This window comes from Mus caroli, unplaced genomic scaffold (genome assembly GCF_978045245.1).
Source record: "Mus caroli unplaced genomic scaffold, Mus_caroli_1 scaffold_1, whole genome shotgun sequence".
Lineage (NCBI taxonomy): Eukaryota > Metazoa > Chordata > Mammalia > Rodentia > Muridae > Mus > Mus caroli.
Window position 1 is genome coordinate 59,326,080 of NW_028227256.1, and position 24,776 is coordinate 59,350,855.

Consider the following 24,776-nt stretch of genomic DNA (forward strand, 5'->3'; position numbering starts at 1 on the left):
GTCACTGTCAGTGAGCATACTCATACAAGTCACTTTTTTCAAACTGTCCATTTGTTCTTTACTCCCAAGTTAGGCACTGTCAACTGTTCCTTCTAACAAGAAATCATAGGCAAATTATATGCATGTTAACTCCTGCTATTGGGCTCTTGGTTGTGTTTACATTTGATATAAGGCTTGTGAATAAAACCTCTAGCTTACATAAACCTTTGTGAGCATTCCTCCCAGAATTTAGATTCTTTAACAAGAGTTAGCGTTTCTCTTCCCAGGCAGGGCTGTGCTGTGCTGACCCCACAGGCCTGTGCCTGGCAGCTTCAGTGCCCTTTCCTTCTGCAGGATGAACCTGTGGTCAGAGTGCACTGCACTTGAACAGGTTGGGCCTGGGAAGTCTAGCATGGGTGAGAAACCACTGGCAGCCAACACAGGAAGGTTACGGATCAAGTAGGATTGGCTCTCAAAACAGGCTTTCTTTCCTGAGTTTTTGGGTTTGGCAAAGGAAATAGAGAAAAATGGAAGGAAGACAGAAGAAAGAGCATAATGGCACACATGAGAATGGAATCTCTACTGTTGAAAGACATCTAACTTCCTGCCACATGGCAGGTTTGAATTGGGGTTCGGGTTTGGGGAACAGGCTACCCAAGGATTGGACTTACCCAAGTGGATTTCAGAGAAGCCCAGAGATCCAGTTAAAAATGAGGAAAAGGAAGAAGACATATATGTGCACACTCCTCAACTTTAAAATAAGTAAACATTTAATAAACAGAAAAGCCTTTCTAACTATTACGAGAACATTAAAATGCAAAAAGATCTATTTCTTTAATGCACTCCTTTAATGTTAAATGTATTTCCCAGAAATCCTAAGTGTTTAGTCTGAGTCACTGAGGCTCCAGCCTACCACGTCTTGAAACCAGTGAGAGTGTATGAAAGCAATTAATCAAAGTTCACTGCGCTCCTGAAGAGCGTTTGCTTCTGAAAAGCATAGAGAAAGAGAGCAGCTAAAGCCCAGGGTGGCAGTGACAGCTAATAAGCTTTGTAGAGTCCCTCGGTGGATCTGAAGATCAGACCTTATTAGTATCTTTATCTTTCTTGCTCATTCATTCATGCTCATTTTCATTTAATTTTAATTTCTGGCCTCCTTCTCACAAATCTCTCTTTTTCTCCTTTTATTTAACCTTTAAGTGCTGAGTTAATAACCTCCGAGTCTAGTTTGTCCTCCTTACAAAACCGATCAGCAACCGTACTAACGTGCGGTTGACACGTCCCTCTGCTGGTTCCTAGGAATCAGCCTTCCCCAGGCTTCGGTTTCGTTCGTGTTCAGGAATGTTGGTTATTGGTGATATGTGTTTGCTTTGCTTCCTGAACCCTTTAGGATTTTCTTAATGTATTCAATGTTTCCAAACATGTCTCCTTTTCTAGCCCCCTCAAAATGGGGAAAGTAAATTAGCTCAAGGGTTCCCAGCAGCTGAGCGAAGCCTGAGCGCAGTGAGAGCCTCTGCCCAGCAGCTGTCTGATCCACTTAGGCAGCAATCCTACAGTGGTGAAAGACCTCCCTGTTTTTTAAGCCTAAAAATAAACAACAACATATTTGGGATCTGAAGACTCCCTGCTTTGGAATGAAAGCTTGCTGTGATGCCCTCCTTTCCTCCTACCCCATTTAACAGATACACCCCAGAAGTGAGTGACACCTCAGAGAAAAAAAAGGAGATGCTTAAGCTTGGGGGTGGGACTTAGCCTTAAGGGTAGAAGTAAATGTATTCATGGACTTAAACATGTTTGTTGTTTTAACACAACTTGTCAACCTCTTAGAAACCTAAAGGAATACCTGAGAGGAATATCTAAACATCTCTAGAATTAGTGTTTTGATTTCAAATCTTAATTTCAAGATTTCGATTGCCCTACTATCTTAAGATTAATAAAAGAGATGTGCTTGCGTGTAGGATCTCTCTGGATGAGATTATAAGCATGCTCCACTATACCTACCTAGGTGTGTGTGTAGGTGTTAGGCATCCAAATTCAGGTTCCTGTGCTTGAATGGCAAGCACTTTAACAACTGAGCCATCTTCCCAACTCAAGAAAGATATTTACATTGTTTTTCTTTAGCTATTAAAATATTAACTCAGTCAGCTTTTACTTGTGTGGACATCCTAGAAAACCAATCCCTACCTGTTTTTGCATGACATAAACTAGATGAATAGACTTTAAATATAGTCTTTATGTTCTGAAAAGAACTCTGGGATTAATAGTATTCTATCTTCCTCAAGAGTCATAGGAATTAGTAAAATTTCTTAGACAGCTTTTCATGGCTGTAACAAAAATACTCAATGCTAGGTAATTTCTAAAGGATGAGGTTTCTTTAGATTACAGTTTTGGAGACCCAAAGGCATGTCAGTGTCATGTATTTGGCCTTGTACTGTGTCATATCATGGAAGGAGAAATGGGAAATAGTGTGAATGTGGGGAGAAAGAGAGCAAATACAGACCACCCTCTGTAACAGTCTATTGTCATGGTAATCTGCTCAATCCTTTGGGGCCCATCCTTTTCACAGGAGGAGTAACCCCACTCTTAAAAAAAGACACTAGTCTGTTTATGATATGGGACCTCAGTGACCTAATTACCTTCCACTAGGTACCACTTCTGAAGGCTCCCACCAACTCTAAATATTAACACAGTGGGAACTGTGTTCCAGCATCTGAATCTCTCTGGGACAAACCACACCCAGTCCATAAACCCATCACAGCAGTATCCATGGGCCACCCAAATCAAATTTCAATATTTTTTTTAATCGAGATTGCCTTGTAACAAACAAAAGAATGAACCCATTCATTATTCTTTTCATAATATTAACATAAAAGTAGGTAATGGCTCCTAGGTGGCCAAAACAATAGGGGCGGGGACTAATTGGTCAATTTTCACTGAATTTTTATCAGATTCATTAACTCTGCAGCACAATGGAAACTATGTGAGCTAAATGAGCTAAGACCTTTGTGACATAAATTTTAGAGGGAAGCAATAGCTGAAGTGCACAAAACCCTGTGAGATTATAACACATGGGAGTTTTCATCAGCATACACATATGCTAATTTAGAGCCCATTTTGGAATAAATCAGACAACAGAGACCTTTTATGGGTGGATTTCAGAATAGACTATGGAGATAGTAGTCAAAGGCCCATGAACTTCTTTGCCCCCATTCTTAGCTTGAGCTTTTTCAAACTGTATAATTTATAAAATGAAGAGAAAATATCAGGCATAGTTTGAAAACAGCTAGTTATGGAGAAGAGGGACCATTATCCAAATTCAGAAAACATAATGACTGTGAAGTTTGTGTTTTAAACTTCTGACATTGATCCATGAGTTTCTAATTGTAGTATCATGGCTGCCCAGCGTCTGTAGCCTTTTCTAAAATATCATTGGTGCCCACAAATATCTCCTTATTGCAGCAGGAAAAGCTATATTTTTGGCTCCCTTTGGATTCATAATTGTATCTGATTGAGGACAAAGTTGTCTGAATATTGTCCTTGCCTAACTTTTTTTAGTCCTTGTTCCAGAGTGCCATCATGGAGTATGTGGTCAGTGGAGGCACAAGACAGCAACTGCATAAACTACTCAGTAAGTTCCAGGAGAAACTATGGACAGAACTTGGTGTTATTAATATGTGAATTAAATGAGAGAGGAGACATGGAAAATACCAGGGTGAGAGTCATATCCACTGTGAAAATAATCCATTGTTCAGGTGTTTAGAGTCTAGGAAGAATTTGAAAATTTCCATTATCTAGAAGCCATGAGGAAAGAACTGAAGACAGAGATAACTAGCAAAAACCATATTATAATCTTCACTCTACCGGAAACAATGTACTAAGGGTTGTTCAGTTAGCTGTGTTGAGAAAGTGTAGCTATTTTCCTGAAAGATGATATTGGTTGTTCACTCCCTTTGCAAAGTAGAAGGCATGTCCAAGCTGTGACCTATGGACAACATCAGACCAGGATAGTTAGGAATGAGGCCCAACCCACTGACAACATCATGTCACCATGTCAAAGTTATGAGCCTCCTGGGTGTGATGTGTAGTGGGTGCGCATCCGTGAACAGATGCACAGATGTGTGGTTCTAACATTACCACCTTCTACCTTTACACATGGATTCTGGAAGTTCCCTACTCAGGCAAAATAGCAACAGCCTCTAGGTCTTGCCATTGTCTTCCTAGGATTCTTTCTGATGTATTCCTCCCTATTGTATAATTTTACCTCTGATTATTTAAATTTTACCAAGGGTTTATATTTTGTGGCTAAAAAACCCATTTTTCTCATACATATTATGTCCTAGTACCTGATAAATTACCTCTGAACACCTCTGCCTACTCATTCTTTTTTTTTTTTTCACTGTTTTTTTTTTATTACGTATTTTCCTCAATTACATTTCCAATGCTATCCCAAAAGTCCCCCATACCGCCCCCCACTTCCCTACCCTCCCATTCCCATTCTTTTGGCCCTGGCATTCCCCTATATTGGGGCATATAAAGTTTGCAAGTCCAATGGGCCTCTCTTTCCATTGATGGCCGACTAGGCCATCTTTCGATACATATGCAGCTAGAGACAAGAGCTCTGGGGTACTGGTTAGTTCATCATGTTGTTCCAACTATAGGGTTGCAGATCCCTTTAGCTCCTTGGGTACTTTCTCTAGCTTCTCCATTGGGAGCCCTGTGATCCATCCAATAGCTGACTGTGAGCATCCACTCCTGTGTTTGCTAGGCCCCTGCATAGTCTCACAAGAGACAGCTATCTTTGGGTCCTTTCAGCAAAATCTTGCTAGTGTATGCAATGGTGTCAGCGTTTAGAAGCTGATTATGGGATGGATCCCTGGATACTGCAGTCTCTAGATGGTCCATCCTTTCATCACAGCTCCGAACTTTGTCTCTGTAACTCCTTCCCTGGGTGTTTTGTTCCCAATTCTAAGAAGGGGCACAGTGTCCACATTTTGGTCTTCATTCTTCTTGAGTTTCATGCGTATAGCAAATTGTATCTTATATCTTGGGTATCCTAAGTTTTGGGCTAATATCCACTTATCAGTGAATACATATTGTGTGAGTTCCTTTGTGATTGTGTTACCTCACTCAAGATGATGCCCTCCAGGTCCATCCATTTGGCTAGGAATTTCATAAATTCATTCTTTTTAATAGCTGAGTAGTACTCCATTGTGTAAATGTACCATAATTTCTGTATCCATTCCTCTGTTGAGGGACATCTGGGTTCTTTCCAGCTTCTGGCTATTATAAATAGGGCTGCTATGAACATAGTGGAGCATGTGTCCTTCTTACAGGTTGGGACATCTTCTGGATATATGCCCAGAAGAGGTATTGCTGGATCCTCCGGTAGTACAATGTCCAATTTTCTGAGGAACCGCCAGACTGATTTCCAGAGTGGTTGTACAAGCTTGCAATCCCACCAACAATGGAGAAATGTTCCTCTTTCTCCACATCCTCACCAGCATCTGCTGTCACCTGAATTTTTGATCTTAGCCATTCTGACTGGTGTGAGGTGGAATCTCAGGGTTGTTTTGATTTGCATTTCCCTGATGATTAAGGATGTTGAACATTTTTTCAGGTGCTTCTCTGCCATTCGGTGTTCCTCAGGTGAGAATTCTTTATTCAGTTCTGAGCCCCATTTTTTAATGGGGTTATTTGACTTTCTGGAGTCCACCTTCTTGAGTTCTTTATATATATTGGATATTAGTCCCTTGTCTGATTTAGGATAGGTGAAGATCCTTTCCCAATCTGTTGGTGGTTTTTTTGTCTTATTGATGGTGTCTTTAGCCTTGCAGAAGCTTTGTAGTTTCATGAGGTCCCACTTGTCAATTCTCAATCTTACAGCACAAGCCATTACTCTTCTATTCAGGAATTTTTCCCCTGTGCCCATATCTTCAAGGCTTTTCCCCACTTTCTCCTCTATAAGTTTCAGTGTCTCTGGTTTTATGTGAAGTTCCTTGATCCACTTAGACTTGACCTTAGTACAAGGAGATAGGAATGGATCGATTCGCATTCTTCTACATGTTAACAACCAGTTGTGCCAGCACCATTTGTTGAAAATGCTGTCTTTCTTCCACTGGATGTTTTTAGCTCCCTTGTCGAAGATCAAGTGACCGTAGGTGTGTGGGTTCATTTCTGGGTCTTCAATTCTATTCCATTGGTCTATTTGTCTGTCACTATACCAGTACCATGCAGTTTTTATCACAATTGCTCTGTACTAGAGCTTTAGGTCCGGCATGGTGATTCCACCAGAGGTTCTTTTATCCTTGAGAAGAGTTTTTGCTATCCTAGGTTTTTTGTTATTCCAGATGAATTTGCAGATTGCACTTTCTAATTCGTTGAAGAATTGATTTGGAATTTTGATGGGGATTGCATTGAATCTGTAGATTGCTTTTGGCAAGATAGCCATTTTTACAATGTTGATCCTGCCAATCCATGAGCATGGGAGATCTTTCCATCTTCTGAGATCTTCTATAATTTCTTTCTTCAGAGACTTGAAGTTTTTATTATACAGATCTTTCACTTCCTTAGTTAGAGTCACGCCAAGATATTTTATATTATTTGTGACTATTGAGAAGGGTGTTGTTTCCCTAATTTCTTTCTCAGCCTGTTTATTCTTTGTGTAGAGAAAGGCCATTGATTTGTTTGAGTTAATTTTATATCCAGCTACTTCACCGAAGCTGTTTATCAGGCTTAGGAGTTCTCTGGTGGAATTTTTAGGGTCACTTATATATACTATCATATCATCTGCAAAGAGTGATATTTTGACTTCATCTTTTCCAATTTGTATCCCTTTGATCTCCTTTTGTTGTCGAATTGCTCTGGCTAGGACTTCAAGTACAATGTTGAATAGGTATGGAGAAAGTGGACAAAGTGGACAAAGCCTTGTCTAGTCCCTGATTTTAGAGGGATTGCTTCAAGCTTCTCACCATTTACTTTGATGTTGGCTACTGGTTTGCTGCAGATTGCTTTTATCATGTTTAGGTATGGGCCTTGAATTCCTGATCTTTCCAAGACTTTTATCATGAATGGGTGTTGGATCTTGTCAAATGCTTTTTCTGCATCTAACGAGATGACCATGTGGTTTTTGTCTTTGAGTTTGTTTATATACTGGATTACGTTGATGGATTTCCGTATATTGAACCATCCCTGCATCCCTGGGATGAAACCTACTTGGTCAGGATGGATGATTGTTTTGATGTGTTCTTGGATTCGGTTAGCAAGAACTTTATTGAGGATTTTTGCATCAATATTCATAAGGGATATTGGTCTGAAGTTTTCTATCTTTGTTGGGTCTTTTTGTGGTTTAGGTATCAGAGTAATTGTGGCTTCATAGAATGAGTTGGGTAGAGTACCTTCTGTTTCTATTTTGTGGAATAGTTTGTGAAGAACTGGGATTAGATCTTCTTTGAAGGTCTGATAGAACTCTGCACTAAACCCATCTGGTCCTGGGCTTTTTTTGGTTGGGAGACTATTAATGACTGCTTCTATTTCTTTGGGGGATATAGGGTTGTTTAGATCATTAACCTGATCTTGGTTCAACTTTGGTACCTGGTATCTGTCTAGGAACTTCTCCATTTCATCCAGGTTCTCCAGTTTTGTTGAGTATAGCCTTTGGTAGAAGGATCTGATGGTGTTTTGGATGTCTTCAGGATCTGTTGTTATGTCTCCTTTTTCATTTCTGATTTTGTTAATTAGAATACTTTCCCTGTGCCCTCTAGTTAGTCTGGCTAAGGGTTTATCTATCTTGTTGATTTTCTCAAAGAACCAGCTCCTTGATTGGTTGATTCTTTGAATAGTTCTTCTTGTTTCCACTTGATTGATTTCGCCCCTGAGTTTGATTATTTCCTGCTGTCTACTCCTCTTGGGTGAATTTGCTTCCTTTTGTTCTAGTGCTTTTAAGGTGCGTTGTCAAGCTGCTAATGTGTGCTCTTTCTAGTTTCTTTTTGGAGGCACTCAGAGCTATGAGTTTTCCTCTTAGAAATGCTTTCATTGCGTCCCATAAGTTTGGGTATGTTGTGGCTTCATTTTCATTGAACTCTAAAAAGTCCTTGATTTCTTTCTTTATTCCTTCCTTGACCAAGGTATCATTAAGAAGAGTGTTGTTCAGTTTCCACGTGAATGTTGGCTTTCTATTATTTATTTTGTTATTGATGATCAGCCTTAGTCCATGGTGATCTGATAGGATGCATGGGACAATTTCAATGTTTTTGTATCTGTTGAGTCCTGTTTTGTGCCCAATTACGTGGTCAATTTTGGAGAAGGTACCATGAGGTGCTGAGAAGAAGGTGTATCCTTTTGTTTTAGGGTAAAATGTTCTGTAGATATCTGCCAGATCCATTTGATCCATAACTTCTGTTAGTTTCACTGTGTCCCTGTTTAGTTTCTGTTTCCATGATCTGTCCATTGGTGAAAGTGGTGTGTTGAAGTCTCCCACTATTATTGTATGAGGTGCAATGTGTGCTTTGAGATTTACTAAAGTTTCTTTAATGAATGAGGCTGCCTTTGTATTTGGAGCATAGATATTCAGGATTGATAGTTCCTCTTGGAGGATTTTACCTTTGATGAGTATGAAGTGCCCCTCCCTGTCTTTTTTGATGACTTTGGGTTGGAAGTCAATCTTATCTGATATTAGAATGGCTACTCCAGCTTGTTTCTTCATGCCATTTGCTTGGAAAATTGTTTTCCAGCCTTTCATTCTGAGGTAGTGTCTATCTTTTTCTCTGAGATGAGTTTCTTGTAAGCAGCAAAATGTTGGGTCTTGATTGTGTAGCCAGTTTGTTAGTCTATGTCTTTTTATCGGGGAGTTGAGTCCATTGATATTAAGAGATATTAAGGAAAAGTAATTGTTGTTTCCTGTTATGTTTGTTGTTAAAGTTGGCATTCTGTTCTTGTGGCTGTCTTCTTTTCGGTTTGTTGAGGGATTACCTTCTTGTTGTTTCTAGGGCGTGGTTCCTGTCCTTGTATTGGTTTTTTTCTGTTATTATCCTTTGAAGGGCTGGATTAGTGGAGAGATAATGTGTGAATTTGGTTTTGTCGTGGAATACTTTGGTTTCTCCATCTATGTTAATTGAGAGTTTGGCTGGGTATAGTAGCCTGGGCTGGAATTTGTGTTCTTTTAATGTCTGTATAACATCTGTCCAGGATCTTCTGGCTTTCATAGTCTCTGGTGAAAAATCTGGTGTAATTCTGATAGGCTTGCCTTTATATGTTACTTGGCCTTTTTTTCTTACTGCTTTTAGTATTCTATCTTTATTTAGTGCATTTGTTTTCTGATTATTATGTGTCGGGAGGTATTTCTTTTCTGGTCCAGCCTATTTGGAGTTCTGTAGGCTTCTTGTATGTTCATGGGCATCTCTTTCTTTAGATTTGGGAAGTTTTCTTCTATAATTTTGTTGAAGATGTTTGCTGGTCCTTTGAGTTGAAAATCTTCATTTTCATCCACTCCTATTATCCGTAGGTTTGGTCTTCTCATTGTGTCCTGTATTTCCTGGATGTTTTGAGTTAGGATCTTTTTGCATTTTCCATTTTCCTTGATTGTTGTGCCGATGTTCTCTATGGAATCTTCTGCACCTGAGATTCTCTCTTCCATCTCTTGTATTCTGTTGCTGATGCTTGCATCTATGGTTCCAGATTTCTTTCCTAGGGTTTCTATCTCCAGTGTTGCCTCATTTTGGGTTTTCTTTATTGTGTCTACTTCCCTTTTTAGGTCTAGTATGGTTTTGTTCATTTCCATCATCTGATTGGATGTGTTTTCCTGTTTCTCTTTAAGGACTTCTACCAGTTTGGTTGTGTTTTCCTGTTTTTCTTTAAGGACTTGTAACTCTTTAGCCATGTTCTCCTGTAGTTCTTTAAAGTCCTTCTTGATGTCCTCTACCATCATCATGAGATATGCTTTTAAATCCAGGTCTAGTTTTTCAGGTGTGTTGGGGTGCCCTGGACTGGGCGAAGTGGGAGTGCTGGGTCCTGATGATGGTGAGTGGTCTTGGTTTCTGTTAGTAAGATTCTTACCTTTACCTCTCGCCATCTGGTAATCTCTGGAGTTGTTATAGTTGTCTCTGTTCAGAGGTTGTTCTTCTGGTGATTCTGAGTATCCTCTGTCAGCAGACCTGGGAGACAGGCTCTCTCCTCTGAGTTTCAGTGGTTAGAGCACTCCCTGCTGACAAGCTTTCCTCTTAAAGGGAAGGTGTACAGATATCTGGGGTTTGGACCTCCTCCTGGCCATAGAAGAAGGCGGAAAACAGGACCTTTCCCAGATGCTGTGTTGCTTTGGCAGGTCACAGAAGCTGTAGGCTTCTGTGGTGCACACTCTCAGCTGTGCAGACTAAGTTCCTAAGTTCAGTGGAGTCCTGGATCCAAGATGTGCTCCCTGCTCCTGAGGCAGAGGGCTCCTGTGCAGGGCAGACCACTGTCTTCCAGCTAGGAGGGTGCCGGATGTCTGTGGCCCCAAAAGGGTGCTGCCTCAGCGGCTCTGTGGCTCCCGCCTGTCCCAGAAGCTGTCTGCCTATGTGGTCCTCACTCTAACCTGTACAGACTAAGTTCGGCGGATGGAGCTCTCTGCAGGGCAGGTCACTGTCCTCCAGCTGGGAGGGTGCCGGATGTCTGCGGCCCCAAAAGGGTGCTGCCTCAGCGGCTCTGTGGCTCCCGCCTGTCCCAGAAGCTGTCTGCCTCTGTGGTCCTCACTCTAACCTGTACAGACTAAGTTCGGCGGAGTCCCGGAGCCAAGATGGTGCTCCCTGCAGGGCAGGTCACTGTCCTCCGGCTGGGAGGGTGCCGGAAGTCTGCAGCCCCAAAAGGGTGCTGCCTCAGCGGCTCTGTGGCTCCCGCCTGTCCCAGAAGCTGTCTGCCTCTGTGGTCCTCACTCTAACCTGTACAGACTAAGTTCGGCGGAGTCCCGGAGCCAAGATGGTGCTCCCTGCAGGGCAGGTCACTGTCCTCCGGCTGGGAGGGTGCCGGATGTCTGTGGCCCCAAAAGGGTGCTGCCTCAGCAGCTCTGTGGCTCCCGCCTGTCCCAGAAGCCGTCTGCCCCCGTGGTCCCCACTCTGACCTGTACAGACTAAGCTCGGCGGAGTCCCGGAGCCAAGATGGTGCTCCCTGCAGGGCAGGTCACTGTCCTCCAGCTGGGAGGGTGCCGGATGTCTGCGGCCCCAAAAGGGTGCTGCCTCAGCGGCTCTGTGGCTCCCGCCTGTCCCAGAAGCTGTCTGCCTCTGTGGTCCTCACTCTAACCTGTACAGACTAAGTTCGGCGGAGTCCTGGAGCCAAGATGGCGCTCTCTGCAGGGCAGGTCACTGTCCTCCGGCTGCCTGCCTACTCATTCTTAACTCTGTAAGCAGATCAATTTCTTCTCCAACTGCTGCTTTCTGAGGCTCCTCCCTCAACCTACGCCTCATCTTTCTAGGATTCCTTTATATTTCTGCTGTCTCCCCTTACCAAGAATGCTAGTTCTCATGCACTGATGCGAACAACAGCATCAGGCACAACAAACAATGTGGGGTCAAGCCCTTATGACATTGATGGTTGAGCAGCGGAATCAAATATGATATGTGAATATTATTTGACCTTTGTTTATTTATTTTTAAGTATTTCTATTACATTTATCCACTTGTACATGCATGTGTGTATGCTTGTAGATGTGGGTAAATGTGTGACATATGTGTAAGTCAGAGGACAAATTATGGAAGTGAGAACTCTTCTGTCATATGCGTCCCAGGGCTTGAACTCAGGTCACCAAGCTTCATGGCAAGAACCTTTACCAGCTGAGGAATCTCACCAGCCCTACTTGGCATTTAAAGGGAGTGGGAGTCTCTTGAATTCTACAGCACAGATGAACTTGTGCAAACTGAAATAAGAGACACACAAAGGACAATGATAGTATGATCCTGCTTCTATATAGTACCTAAAATAATCATGAGTCATATTTAGAGCCACAGAATGTAAGATGGTCAGCACAAACTGGAAGAGAGAACGGGGCATTGTCATTCCTGAATGTAGAGTTTCACTTTGGATAGTGGAAAGTTGGAGGAGGGAGGGTGGGAACAGTAGCCCAACAAGATGCTTGTACTTAGTGTACTTAATGTGTATTCAGAAGCAGTGGAGGTGAAGTATCATGCTTTGTAAATATAAATAGTGAAAAAGAAAGCAAAAGGAAAAGCAATACAGAAAAGGCCCATTCTCTTCTCTCTTCTCCTCTGTCTCCAACTTGCCCTTCCTCTGTTTCTTTCTTTCTAGTTTGTTTCCTTCAGGCAAGCCAATTTTCCCCACTATAAATCCAATTGAAAACTCCTTTTCCTACATCCTCCTGCACATGAGCTCCCACCCTGCCATCTCAGTTTCCCAAGATTGCTGACTAGGCTCTCAATGCCATAGCCTGCTCTGGAGGCCTTGCCCACCTGACTCATGATTGCAACTTTCCACCGTCCCTTCCCCAGGCTGGGAACCTGTCAGTTGACACCTCACTGGACTGCTAAATGGCATCCCCATCTGTTGACTGTGTTCTCTGCCTCCAGTCAGCTCAGATACTTTTACAGACACACTTTCCCAATAGTCTTCCTTTATCTGTTTTTTAAAAATTGCTTCATCTGTCTCTGTCCTCTATAAAACCTTTAGATGCTGCCATTCCTCAGACTTAGTACTGGGGCTGTTTGCTGGGGCTTCTTGACAGTGTACCAAATTCATGTTCAGGGCCAGCAATAGGGCTCAGCATGTAAAGTGCTTGCCATCAAGCCTGATGACTTGAGTTTAATCCCCAGATCCTATATGGTAGAGAGACGCAGCTCCCACACACTGTTCTCTGACGTTTGCATGCACATTATGCATGTGCACCCTACACATCAATATGCGCAGGCATACACTAGATTATAAAAATAAATATAGAGGAAATAAATGCACTTTAAACTTGAACTTTCACTGCCTCTCTATTGCCTTGACAGTTCCAAGTCCCTATCGAGCGTCCACTTCTCTAGCCAAGCAACACACCACCATGACTCCCCGCAGGCAGCCACCCCAAAGCAGCCTAACTCATGTGCCTGCTCTGTTGTTGTCTTGCTGCTTCTTACTTCATCAACCAGGGTGGACTTTTGAAGATACCCCTCACAGATGGTCACTTCTGTTCAAAAGGATGTAGCAGCTCTTCTGTATCATCTCCTACACCACCTCTTCCAATCCATCGTTTTTCTCACCAGTGCATGTGCCCCTTGTTACTAAAGAATGCCCTCCTCTGGCTCCTGTACTCCACTCCAGGCTCCTCTCAGTCCTTCAGCCCTTGTTCTTCTACCCACATCCCATGAGAGTGAGTCTCAGCTCCAGCCACCCTTTTTACTGACCAGAAAGGACCGGCCTCACATTCTCTGTGTGTGCTACTTCCACCACATCCAAGACTTTCCTTCTATTCTGCTTACTAAACCTCCTAAATGTATAGTCTCAGATAAATAGCATTCTGCACCTGAGCATGTTCAGGCTGATCAAGTCTCTATCAGCATCTATCTCTCCTAATAATCTCTCTACCACCCTTCACAGCTTGAGATTGTCCACCTAAACCTGCTTTAGAAAAGGCCTCTGTCTTAGGAGGCCATCTCCATGTGGTTAGTGGGTAGTTTAGTATCACAGACTGATATGAACCTATATCAGATGTTTATAAGAGTATCACACACATAGTAGGTGCATAATAAATATTTCACAGGAATAAGTGAAAGGAAAGAATGTAGAAAAGGGAGAGGGAAGAAAAAAGAGGAAGAAAGGAAGAAAGAAGGGGAATGAAAAGAAAAGAAAAAAGGAAAAGAAAGTAAGGGAGGGAGCGACTGAAGTTTCCCACAAAGCTGTTCCATGTAACCTCTAAAGAAATGAGCAGGGTCAGTTGTTTGAAGCAAACGTATTCATGAAAATGTAAATTTGCACAAAGAATATGTTGAAAGGTGATTTTTCCACTTTACAAAATGATCCATCATGCGATTCTTTAAACAGACTACCTGGGTACACGGAAAATAAAATTTTATTGATCGAAACCATATGTGTGCTCAGAATTTTTCAGCCAAGAGTCTTTTCTACAAAGCCAAGCTAACCTATAAGCAGTTTCCTTGAGGCACCTGGCCCACAATGGCCAACTTGCAGATTTCTAAGGCAACAGATAGAGAAGCTGGGAGTGCAAGGTCTTTTCCAAACCTCCAGCCTGCAAAGCAGCGATCCCAGCCAGTCCAGAGCCCCATGACTGTTCTCACAAAATAGCTAACGGGGAGATGAGCATCACAAACTCTCCTTTCTGTGTCCTGGATAAGACACTGTGAAATGGCCTCCCACGGGGATGCTGGGGAAAGGAAATAGCAAATTGATGCTTTCCTTCTCATGGCTCAAGGCCTGCTGCTCGCTCTGCCACTGCAAGCAGAGTCACGTGACTGCAGAGCTGGGCCGAGAAATCAGCGTAGGTAAAATGCAACTCGCTTTGTGGGTTTTGGTTTCTTCATTTAGACAAGGTGATGCCCTTCTCAGGACCATTATTTCCTAATTCTGTCCCCCAAACTACGCACCCGTTCCCCCGTGAATCAGATGATCTATAAACCTTCACTCTAGTGAGAGGATTGTTGCAGCTATGTCTACCTTTTGCCTTGGGTAGAAAAACGTAAAGAGAATAGACTTTAAATGAAATATTTATAATAGTTGTGGGAAACTGGCTGGTTTAATGGCCGGTTCTTGATAAAAAAAAGAAAAGAAAATCCTTTGCAGAAGTTAAAACTAACAGTAAAACATACTTTGTTGTGGTGGGACCCAAGCAGGCTGTTATGAACTGTCGGTTGAGTGAAATAGTTTAGATACCAAAGAAAAACTATGCCTGGGGTGTGTCGAGAACCATGAAGGTAAACAGGGACTAGGTTAGTTTTACCCTTCAAACACAAGGCTGCTTTTATCTCAGAAAATGCGAAACCTCCAAATTTTTAATAAAATACAGGATGTGGGTGGAGGGGAGCAAGCTTATAGTTTTGGCAACATTCAGCTCTCATTGACTTGCTAAGGCATCTTTTCTACCCCAGCTCCCCAAAGTTTTGAATTTTTCTGTCCAAATGTTATTATATTCAATAGCATCTTGACAGAAGGATTCTTTATCTGCGTGATGTACGAAGATACTAACTTCTCCTATGAATTCATTTAGAGTAAAAATGATCCCTTAGCCTCTTCTGAATACTGTCTAGGAAGCTACAGAATCTATTCATGGAAATCTTATTTAGATGTCTCCTGATCTGTAGGTTACAGTGGGGTCTTGAATATATCAGCAAATCTGAATTACATTTGAAAGTTGACATTCTTATATTTTTGTCTGCATTTTTTGGGTTGTTTCCTAGCTCCTTCTATAAAATGATACCAGGTCATACCTTCAGTGCAGAACAGGAATGAATTGAGAAATGGAACAGAATAGAAAAAAAAAAGAGAGGAGGGATGAAAATGTAGAGAATAAGTCAGCGGAGCGCTGAGCCACAAATGGGACATCTATCTCACACCATCTGCATAAGGTCAGAGAACATTGTGGAAGAGGAGGCAGAATGATCGTAAGAGCCACAAGCTGGGCAGGACTGGAGTGAGACAGCATCTTCTGAGAATAACTGGACCACTGAGCTCATGCACTGACAACATCTGTGGTTGCTGACATAAGACCTGAACAAAATTAAGACAGTCAATATTCTAGTGTGAAGGGACAGGGGCCTGTAAGCCTGTACCCCTACCTGAGGACCTGAATCTATGGACAGTTGGTGGCTTCCAGGGGAGAGACAGTTTTCTGTAAGAGTGTGGCTCCTAGTTGGATTGCCACCTATGAATACATGAAAAGCACAAATTAGTTTCAAGGACTTAAAATAAGTAAATGTGAAAGAATAATTTTTATTCTCCTGAGTGATTGTTATCTCTGAAGCTTACTGCTCTGTCTGCTAACCTAACCCTAGTCCTGGAAGCTTCTAGCCTTTATATAATCTTATCTAGGCCTAGAATGTTGTCAGTCTCTGAGACTTAACTGCTCAATAATTCACTCCTTCCAGTTCTTTCTGATCTCTGGCTGACTGATTCAACTCAGCTGTTCTGGCTCAAACTCCTCTCCAAGCTGCCTGATTCAATCTAGCTTCTCTCAGTTTCTTACTGAATGGCTCTGCTTGGCCTCATATAGGAATCTTCTGACTCGTTTTCATTCTCTGGTCTGTTCTGTGTTCACCTGGGTCTAGCTTGTTTTCTCTGTGACATGTCTCTGTAAAACTGCCTCCTCCTTCTCTGCTCTGCGCTACCTCTTAGGTAGCTTCCCTTTCTTCTCTTGAGAGTTAGACATATCCTATCCAGTACTCTTTGTTAACAACATCTTCCATGACTGAAACACAGTCCAAGAGGAATTCCAAAGAAGACTTAAACAAGAGCTCATTTTGTGACTTTTTAAAAATTTACACTTCTAGTCGGAGAGAATATAAGCCCACCTTCAAATTTTAAGTCACATCTTCACATAAAGAAATTTCTGTCAGGATCTCTTTGTGTGTATATCAGGAGGGAAGGGGACAAAAACTAACCCAAGCACAATTAATTTGTAAAAATCCCCAAGTTGTAAATAGGTAGATAGATGGATGGATAGATGGATGGTTGGATGGATGGATGCATGGACAGATGAATAAACAGATGGACAAGCAGACAGACAGATATTATATGGGAGCTAACATAAATGGTTAAAATTTGCTACTCTTTAATAAAAGGGGGAATAAATACTTAAAGGTTTATGAAGAACCTATGTGCATCGTGAAGGGACTATTTTTGATCACTTCATTCATGTCACCTGTCACATTAAGGTCAGGATGGGTTCAGTAATAGTTCAGCCACAGCCACAGCCACAGCCACAGCCTTATTTCATTTCAAGTGTGCTGGTTTCATTTTTCTACACATGCTGAGGAAATGTGACGCTCTGGTAATGTACCATGGTTGCTGCTATGTACATTTAGCTACAGATGGAACAGATGTGCTAAGCACACTAACCTAGAGCAGTTTGGGAATTGGGGGCTGTATTGTTGGATAAATGTGACCTGGAAGAAAGAGAATAGCAGGCAGTGTAGACAAGTTCTGATCCCAGCCCTGGACAGAACCAGTGGGAATTGTGTCAGTGCTCCGAAACACTTGCCGCCCTGCCCCATTTCCCTTGGAGCTTTTGAGTCAAAGGAACACATTAAAATGAGACTTCAGTAAGGTCCTTTGTTACCTGTAATTACATTATCTCATGTGTTTTACCTTAAAGTGTGGCAACGGACTGCAGTTCTAAAGGGTCTCATTAGAAAATTGTTCAGTTTTTAGTTACAAATGAATGATAATCATTCTGTTTTTTAATTCTTCATTGAATTAATAGTCAAAATTATTCACTTTAATCGCATAATGTTATACCTGATACAAAATGAGCATATAAATGAAAAGATGAAAGAAAGGAGAGAAAAAGATTCAGCAACTGTGTTATTTTCCTGCTTTTGTAATCTTATTTTACTTCTGATTTATGCCAGTGTTCTTGTGTTCTTTAGAAATAAAGAATTATAGCAGGCTGAGCACATGTCATCCGTATCTTACATTTGCCAAAGAAAAAGAGTGGGTTGTGAACTTTGTCTTTGCCTTCTAGATTCGGAAAGAAGAAAGATGATAAGGCCGGGAAGGCTGAGCAGAAAGGTACTCAGAAGTCTGGGCACCCGGAGGAAGAAGAGCTGGAAAGAATGAAAGAAGAAAGAGAGAGGTAAGGAAAACTCAGAGCCCTCCCTTTATGGACCATGGAATCTGTGTTTCAGTTACCAACTTCCAATAATTAACTGGAGGGATTTTAGTTTAAGAAGCATACCAGAGAACTGGGACCTCCCTGACAAAGCAACCCACCTTGCCAGGGAATCTTTATCTTATTTCTAAAAAGAAATCATAGCTGCATCTTCCTCTTGTCAGAACCTATAGTCCCATTCTGTGTCTCTCCTGGTTCTGACTCCTTCGGTGCATAGTTTCCCATGGTGTAAAGAATGATTTTCCCCCCTGCTAATCCAAAGGTCATTTTTATATTGATGTTCAGAACTCTCAAGTTCCCCTAGTCTGTTCCTCATTTTTGACAGCCTGCTACATGCCTTTCCTAATTATATTCTGCTAACTCCATTTGGTCATGTAATTTGAGTGCATGCCTCCCTGTCCTCCATTTTTCAAAAGCTACTGTCTTTTATTAGGCTATCAGCAAGCTGAAAACATGCTGCCCATCTGCAGAAGGGCCAGTTTCATAGACAGCCAGTAATGGCGGTTCATGAGGCCCAACACTCCTGCTGGAGGAGCATCGTGTTCCATCTGGACAAGAGTGGTCCTTCATACATCTTTGATGTTCACTCTGGCACTTCCCCCACATAGATGGGAAAATGTCCGATTTTAAAACATGCAATTGAATACTCCTGTGTCTCCTGAAAATTCTTTACCTTCTGAACAAACTGAAGCTCAGAGAAAGACTAAGATGAGACAGGGCTGGATCTAACTTTATGTATTTGTGATTTCTCAGGGGAAGTCAAGTGTATCCAGTTTTTCACTTGTTATTAACTAAGTTTATGCTCCTGGGTTTTGTTTGTTTGTTTGTTTGTTTGTTTTTAGTGTCCAGTCTTATATCTTTCACTGTAGCATATGTACTAAGAAAAACACATCTATTCATTGTTTTCTAGAGCACAGCAGTCTAAAATATCTCTGGTTAACCTTTTACCCCATCCTGCACACAATTTTGATTGAGAAGGCTGACTTTACAATAAGAAGAGAGATGCTATTTAGTTCTTTCTCATTTCTGGGAAGTTGATGAGCTCTGCTTCCAGGGTCACCAGAATAGTTAAAAGGAAATCAAATGTTACATTGATGTTGACTATTCACCTGACAGAGCTCCCCTAAAGACAAGAAAGGGTCACCCCATCATAGGCCAGGATGCAGAAATCCAGCGATGTAAATGTAATTCTGGCACAGACTTTAATGCATGCACTGGCACAGACATCTGCACTATGAGCCTGCATCATAGACCTTTGCAGGTCCCCTGACTTCATTTATTGAGACTGCCCCCATGCCTCATCTTTGGGAATCTGAGCTGTTTTCAAGAATGCAGACTGGACATTTTTTGCAGTTCATTGCTTGCTTGAGACAGGGGTAAAATCTCCCAGTAGCGAGTGGACTGTGTGCCAGCTAGAAAATTGATAACTCATAAAATAAGGTGGGCTGCCTTTAAGCAAGAGTTCATTTCCTTTCTGGTTTTGCCTTTAGGAAGCAGGTGCCTGCGGGAGTTTTGTTCTTAAAAGCAAAGCTGTAAATTTGCCTCAGCTGACTATACAGGCTTCAGGTCCAATATTCTTAAAATATGTCTGGTGAAAATATTGAAAGGGCTGTACTATGAGCCTGCACTTAAGCCACCCCGCACACATGAACACATAAAACAGATCCAATATGGGTTTCCTACAGACAGCCATGTCTCAGTCAGGTACTGAAGAAGAAGGTGAAGGAGCGAATTTTAGGGTTGGGTGCTATAGAATTAATGGCCAGGCATTTCAACACTCACAGATCGAGGACCATGGAGGGTGGAGGTGGAGGCTGACTGTGTGGTGTTGTTCCCAACCCTGGAGTACTGGATTTTTGGCTGTCCATCATCCATAGGGAACCAATTTACAGCTCTCATGGATCTCAGCAAGTTTGCCATTCTTTATGGAGAGCAGCCATGGAGGAAACATAAAAATAAAAAATATTGATAAATGTTATTATTGTCCCTTTTGCTTGATATAATCAAAATTGGTTTCCTTGAAATGAGTCAAACTATCTTATTGCTTACTTACTAATTCTGTCATAGAGGACCCCTGTGTAAGAGTCCATCAAGTCATGACCAAAGGGTCATGACCCACAGGTTGAGAACCACTGCTCTAGAATTATCACCGTGTACCACAGGGGCAGGGAAAGGTCATAAACTCATGAAAAACATCTTGGGAAATATTAAATAAATAATTCTATAACAATCCCATGGCCATTGTTAATAGTTTTGTAATCTGTTTTCTATACCTACCTATCCTTTGGAAACTTGATATCCATGCTGCCAAGATAACATGGTTCTTTTCTCATATCACGATCTTCCAATACTTCCCTGTGCCATTTGTATTTTTAACACATGTCATCTTGATCACTGCTGACTACTTTGTGGGATTAGCATACATATATTATTTGTCTTCCGTCTTCGAACTGTTACCTGCCTGAGTATTTTTTTACTGTTCCAGATAGTGCTTTGATTAGTATCATTAGGCACACAGTCCTTAGAGATTACCTCTTAGATCACACAAATCATGTGGAAGCTTCAATACCTTCATTCTATCTTTGTCCTGGTATTAATCTAACCTTTGTTCTAAACTTTAGGATGATATGAGTCCCTTCCACATATTCATCATATTATTTTTATTATTATTCATATATTTTTATAGATCAGACAAAATGTAATTCCTGTTAAAGAACTGATTAGTGCTGTATGTGAAACTTTACCTAAAACTAACTATACCATGAAAATGTTTTTAAAAAACCATCGAATAGGTAGAATCGCTCATAGAAACACAGAGTCTGCAATGCTGTCAGTGAGAGAAGGAGGAAGTCTAGTATGTACAGAGACATTTCTAGTTGTCATTACTGCAAAAGAATGGGAGAGAGAGAGCTTTTGAGGCCTTTTACCGGGTAGAAATCTCTAAACATCCTACAATCTACAAGACTTTCTTCCCCTGCAAGAATAAACTATTCAATCCAAATGTCAATAGTGCAGGGTTGAGACCCTTTCTAATCACAGGGATTCACAAAGTGTAAGAGAAACTTCCCAAATATCAGCAATTAGTTCTATTATCTCATAGTATCCTGTGGATAATGCAGAGAAACACTCAGTTTGCCAGATGATGTAACCCTAGAAGGATTATTGGTTTGTGAGAAATTGTGCCTAAACATTACCAGTGAGCATTACATCTATATAAGCATGCAAGAATGGTTTTCCTTGAACATTTATTTTAATGCTGTCCTGCTGAGTACTAACATTAGTGATGGTGGCCTGCTGATTAGCCATGAGTGCCAAGTATTGAAGAGGCTGACAAGTGTCTGTGCTGGCAGAGGCATCTGGAACAATGAGGGGAATCAAACATAAAGAAGTTAATAGGAATAAATGTAAAGTCTTACATTCGGGCCCAGGAATGAGCTGTACAAACACAGGATGTGGAAGGTTTGACTTAATACCGAATATATGAAATTCTTGCCTGATGGTTTTAGTTGAGGGTAAGTGTAGCATGAGTCAACATGGGGATGTGCCTGCCAAAACTTAATCCATTCTAGGCTGCATTACTGGAAGTTCATGTACAAAATGAAGAAACAATAATTCCTATTTTATACAGCTCACATCACACCTGGTATAGCCCAAAACCTTTCCTCACGTAGAGAATGGGACCCTCTACACTGCAGTCTGCGTTTCTGAAAAGCACTGGAGGACCTGGAGAGGCAGAGCTTGGACTTGAGCTAGCTTCAGATACGAGAGGATATATTTATAACACCATTTGCATCCTATTCTACTTCATCTATTTGTCAACCTGTTATTTATCTACTTCAAGATACGAATAGAGCATTATCTTAAGAGAGGCATTCTTCAGCTTAATAAAATGAAGCACCCTAAACATTAGAATGCACTATAAAACAGTGAGTTTGTTGACACTTCACATGTGTAATAAGAAGCCAATGACTAGATTTAGAAAAGATTAGTTCATCAAGTAAATATTAGAATTTTATTAACCTCAATCACTGATGTATTCCTTCCATGTCTTAATTATATGCACACATATTTAAATAAATAAAATATCAGTTCTTGCAAATGAAATACACCAAGACATATACTAACTAAAATAATTGCAAGCATCATTAATGCTACATTTTCTTTATATGATCTCTAGGGTATCTTCCAGATGTTAGACTCTAAGAAATATCCAAGTACAGAAGAATTCACACTGAACTTCTAGAGCAAGCTCTCCTGGACTTGCCAAAGTACTGACTCATGTAGTGTATATAACACTCTTCTTGGAGTATGCAAGGCCAAGTTTCTCACTCAAGACTGTGTAGTGGGATTTTCTCATCCCCTATTCGATTTCCTGAGTTTATGATGTGTCCCCTTTTGACCCAAGTCAAACGGTCCATGGCAATGAAACCCTGCATTAAATAAACTCATCATTTTTGTTCATGCTTCAGTGACATGGGCCATAATAAAACATTAGTTTCAAAGGTCTTTATTCACTGCTAGATGATGAACTCAATATAATATGCAAAGATTATTTGTCCTGGCTAAATTAAATTAGCATTTCCCACACATTCAGATTATGTAAATTAGTATCATGAGCTGACAGCAAGATTGTTTTAACATGTCATTAATTTTAGTTGTTTAATTCTAAGAACTAAGCTTGTAATCTTTTCTAAAGTATGATTTAAAAAAAAAAAAAACTCTTAGGCCTGTAATGTATTTAAATACTTGTCTTCTTAGTACCTTCTCAAGACAGGTAAAGAAAGGTTAGAGAAAAATACACCCCTAGACATGCCATTCCTTTTTTACTTAGGATTGTTATATTGACTAACATATCTCCATTGACACCAAAGACTGATTTCCATTAAAGTCCCATATTATTGACCCAGAAATGAAAATTCACTAAGTGCAACCTCTTACTGAAACTAGAACAACAACAACAACAAAATTAATAACATGAAATTTAGTTATTCCAAGACCTCCCATCCCACGGATACCATGTCAAGGTTTGCTTTGCAGGGAGACCATTTGTCACATTAATGAAACATCCCATGTTTGGATCGTATTAAAACCTGAGTGGATAACTGAAGACACTGGGACCACAGTGTGTCCAGCTTCAGCACCGAGAAGCCTGGAAACATATGGGGCTTGTTCTCAGCCACAGACCTAGACAGAATGCCAGTGAGGGTGAAGCTAAGATTGAGGAAAATTAATCGGTCTCGGTGTCTGGATTCAAGATTCTTGGTTTTCATTCCTTTCAGAATGCCTTCCAAGAACTGCAGAGGCTTCTCCCTCACCTTATCGGCTGGCTGCTTGTCTTCCCTTAGTTTGAATCAATACATGTGTTTTTGATATTTGGCAAACCAAGATTTAATTATGCAGCTGCAAATTCTCCCACATAAACGAAATGCATCTTAGAGATAGAAAAACATTCAGAAACCATTTTATAGTTTGAGAATTCAAGTGGGTGAAAATCTATTCCCAACCTCTTCGTATTTGATTTAATTATGGAGGACTTTTATGTTACTGGAAATTGAAATGAGAACCAGAATAAGTGTACAGTTTTTCCAACATTTGTTCATGATTTTTTTTTTGTAAAAAGAAGATAGATGCACATTATAAACTGAGAAGGTAGTACATCATAAATTAATATTTTAGCTGTAACTCACATACGGACTGAACTCTGAATCCCACATAGAGCAACAAATGAATTGACAGGGTTTTGCCACTATTTTACTCTAAAAAAGAGTAGATGTTTTATTAAAGAAACCAGAAGGTTGATTTCTTTAATTTGCCAAGTGACTCTTGATAATTAATTATTTACTGAACTTAATCTTTGGCACAATTTAAACTGTTGAAAACACCCATGTTTTGGCATGGTTACATACAAATGATTAATTCAGCATGGTTTGACTTGTCAATGAATACCCCTGTCTTTTGCAGTAGAATTTGCTGGGTCCCGTGGTTTGGGCAAAATAAAATGTTGGAATGATTCCCAGTTTTAATAGTCCCAATTTATTATTACCACTGAACCCTGATCAGATCATAGACTGGATTAGATCCCAGTTTTTCAAAATACCCCAATTTATGACTCCTTTAGAATTCTGATTTTTTTTTTTTAAAATGCATTTGAATGGGACTTTGGTTGGCTAGAAAAGACTTGGTTAATTACTTGTGGATTTTTATTAGATCATCCCACTCTGTGGAAGTTATGAAAAGCATACCAGATAGCATTTCTCAGGACAAAGTCGAGTTCTCCTTTTACGCTGACAGGAGGAAGTGATCAGGCTGCTGGTTTTCATAGAACTAAGCATCTGCAGTGACTGGGAAGAGGCTGTGTTGTATGGCATTGATTACAGTTGGACTATCTATGGTAGAGGTAGAGAGTGAAAACTGAGGCAACACACACATGATGAAGATGTGGGCACAACTCACTATCACCCTTTATTCAATGGCAGTCTCTCAGGATTACCGCCCATTTACAGGGGCAAAGTGTAAGACCAGCGGTGCTGTGGTTGAGTTAATACATGTACTTTCATCTGATCACTGCAACACATATCTTCTTAGAAATGCTGATGGTCACCAACAAAACTTGGCACATTACAGTATTCTTATAGACAAGTGATGGGCACACCTACATCTACTTGCCACGCCAGCATTTTTTATGAGCCAAAATCCTTTTATGGAGTTTGAATCAATGTTAGAAGTGCTGTATTAGCAACCACTTGTCAGCTGAGCTGGATTAATACATAGAATGAATCACTGGACTGGCACGCTTTCCAACAGTCATTTAGGGAAGCATCTATAAAGCATACCTCTTGAGCCTTGTTTTAAAAGAATACTTCTGTATGAATATACCCTGAAGTAGCATAGCACATTAGTATATGCAATCGTAGCAATGTTGGAATCTATTCTAAGGAAGGCTCTAAACTATTCAGAGCGATTCTCAGAAATGTTTAGAATACATGATCTAATTTTTAAAATG

General features: G+C 40.8%; 1 protein-coding gene across 2 annotated transcripts in view; it reads left to right on the forward strand.

The window, feature by feature from the left end:
- Nucleotides 1-24,776, forward strand: part of Pard3b (par-3 family cell polarity regulator beta) — a 1,032,172-nt gene that overhangs the window by 822,083 nt on the left and 185,313 nt on the right. For both annotated transcript variants that reach the window (XM_021162850.3, XM_085837816.1), the window contains one exon: nt 17,627-17,737. In XM_021162850.3, the coding sequence (XP_021018509.1) occupies nt 17,627-17,737 (111 nt within the window). The remainder of the gene's footprint in view (nt 1-17,626; nt 17,738-24,776) is intronic.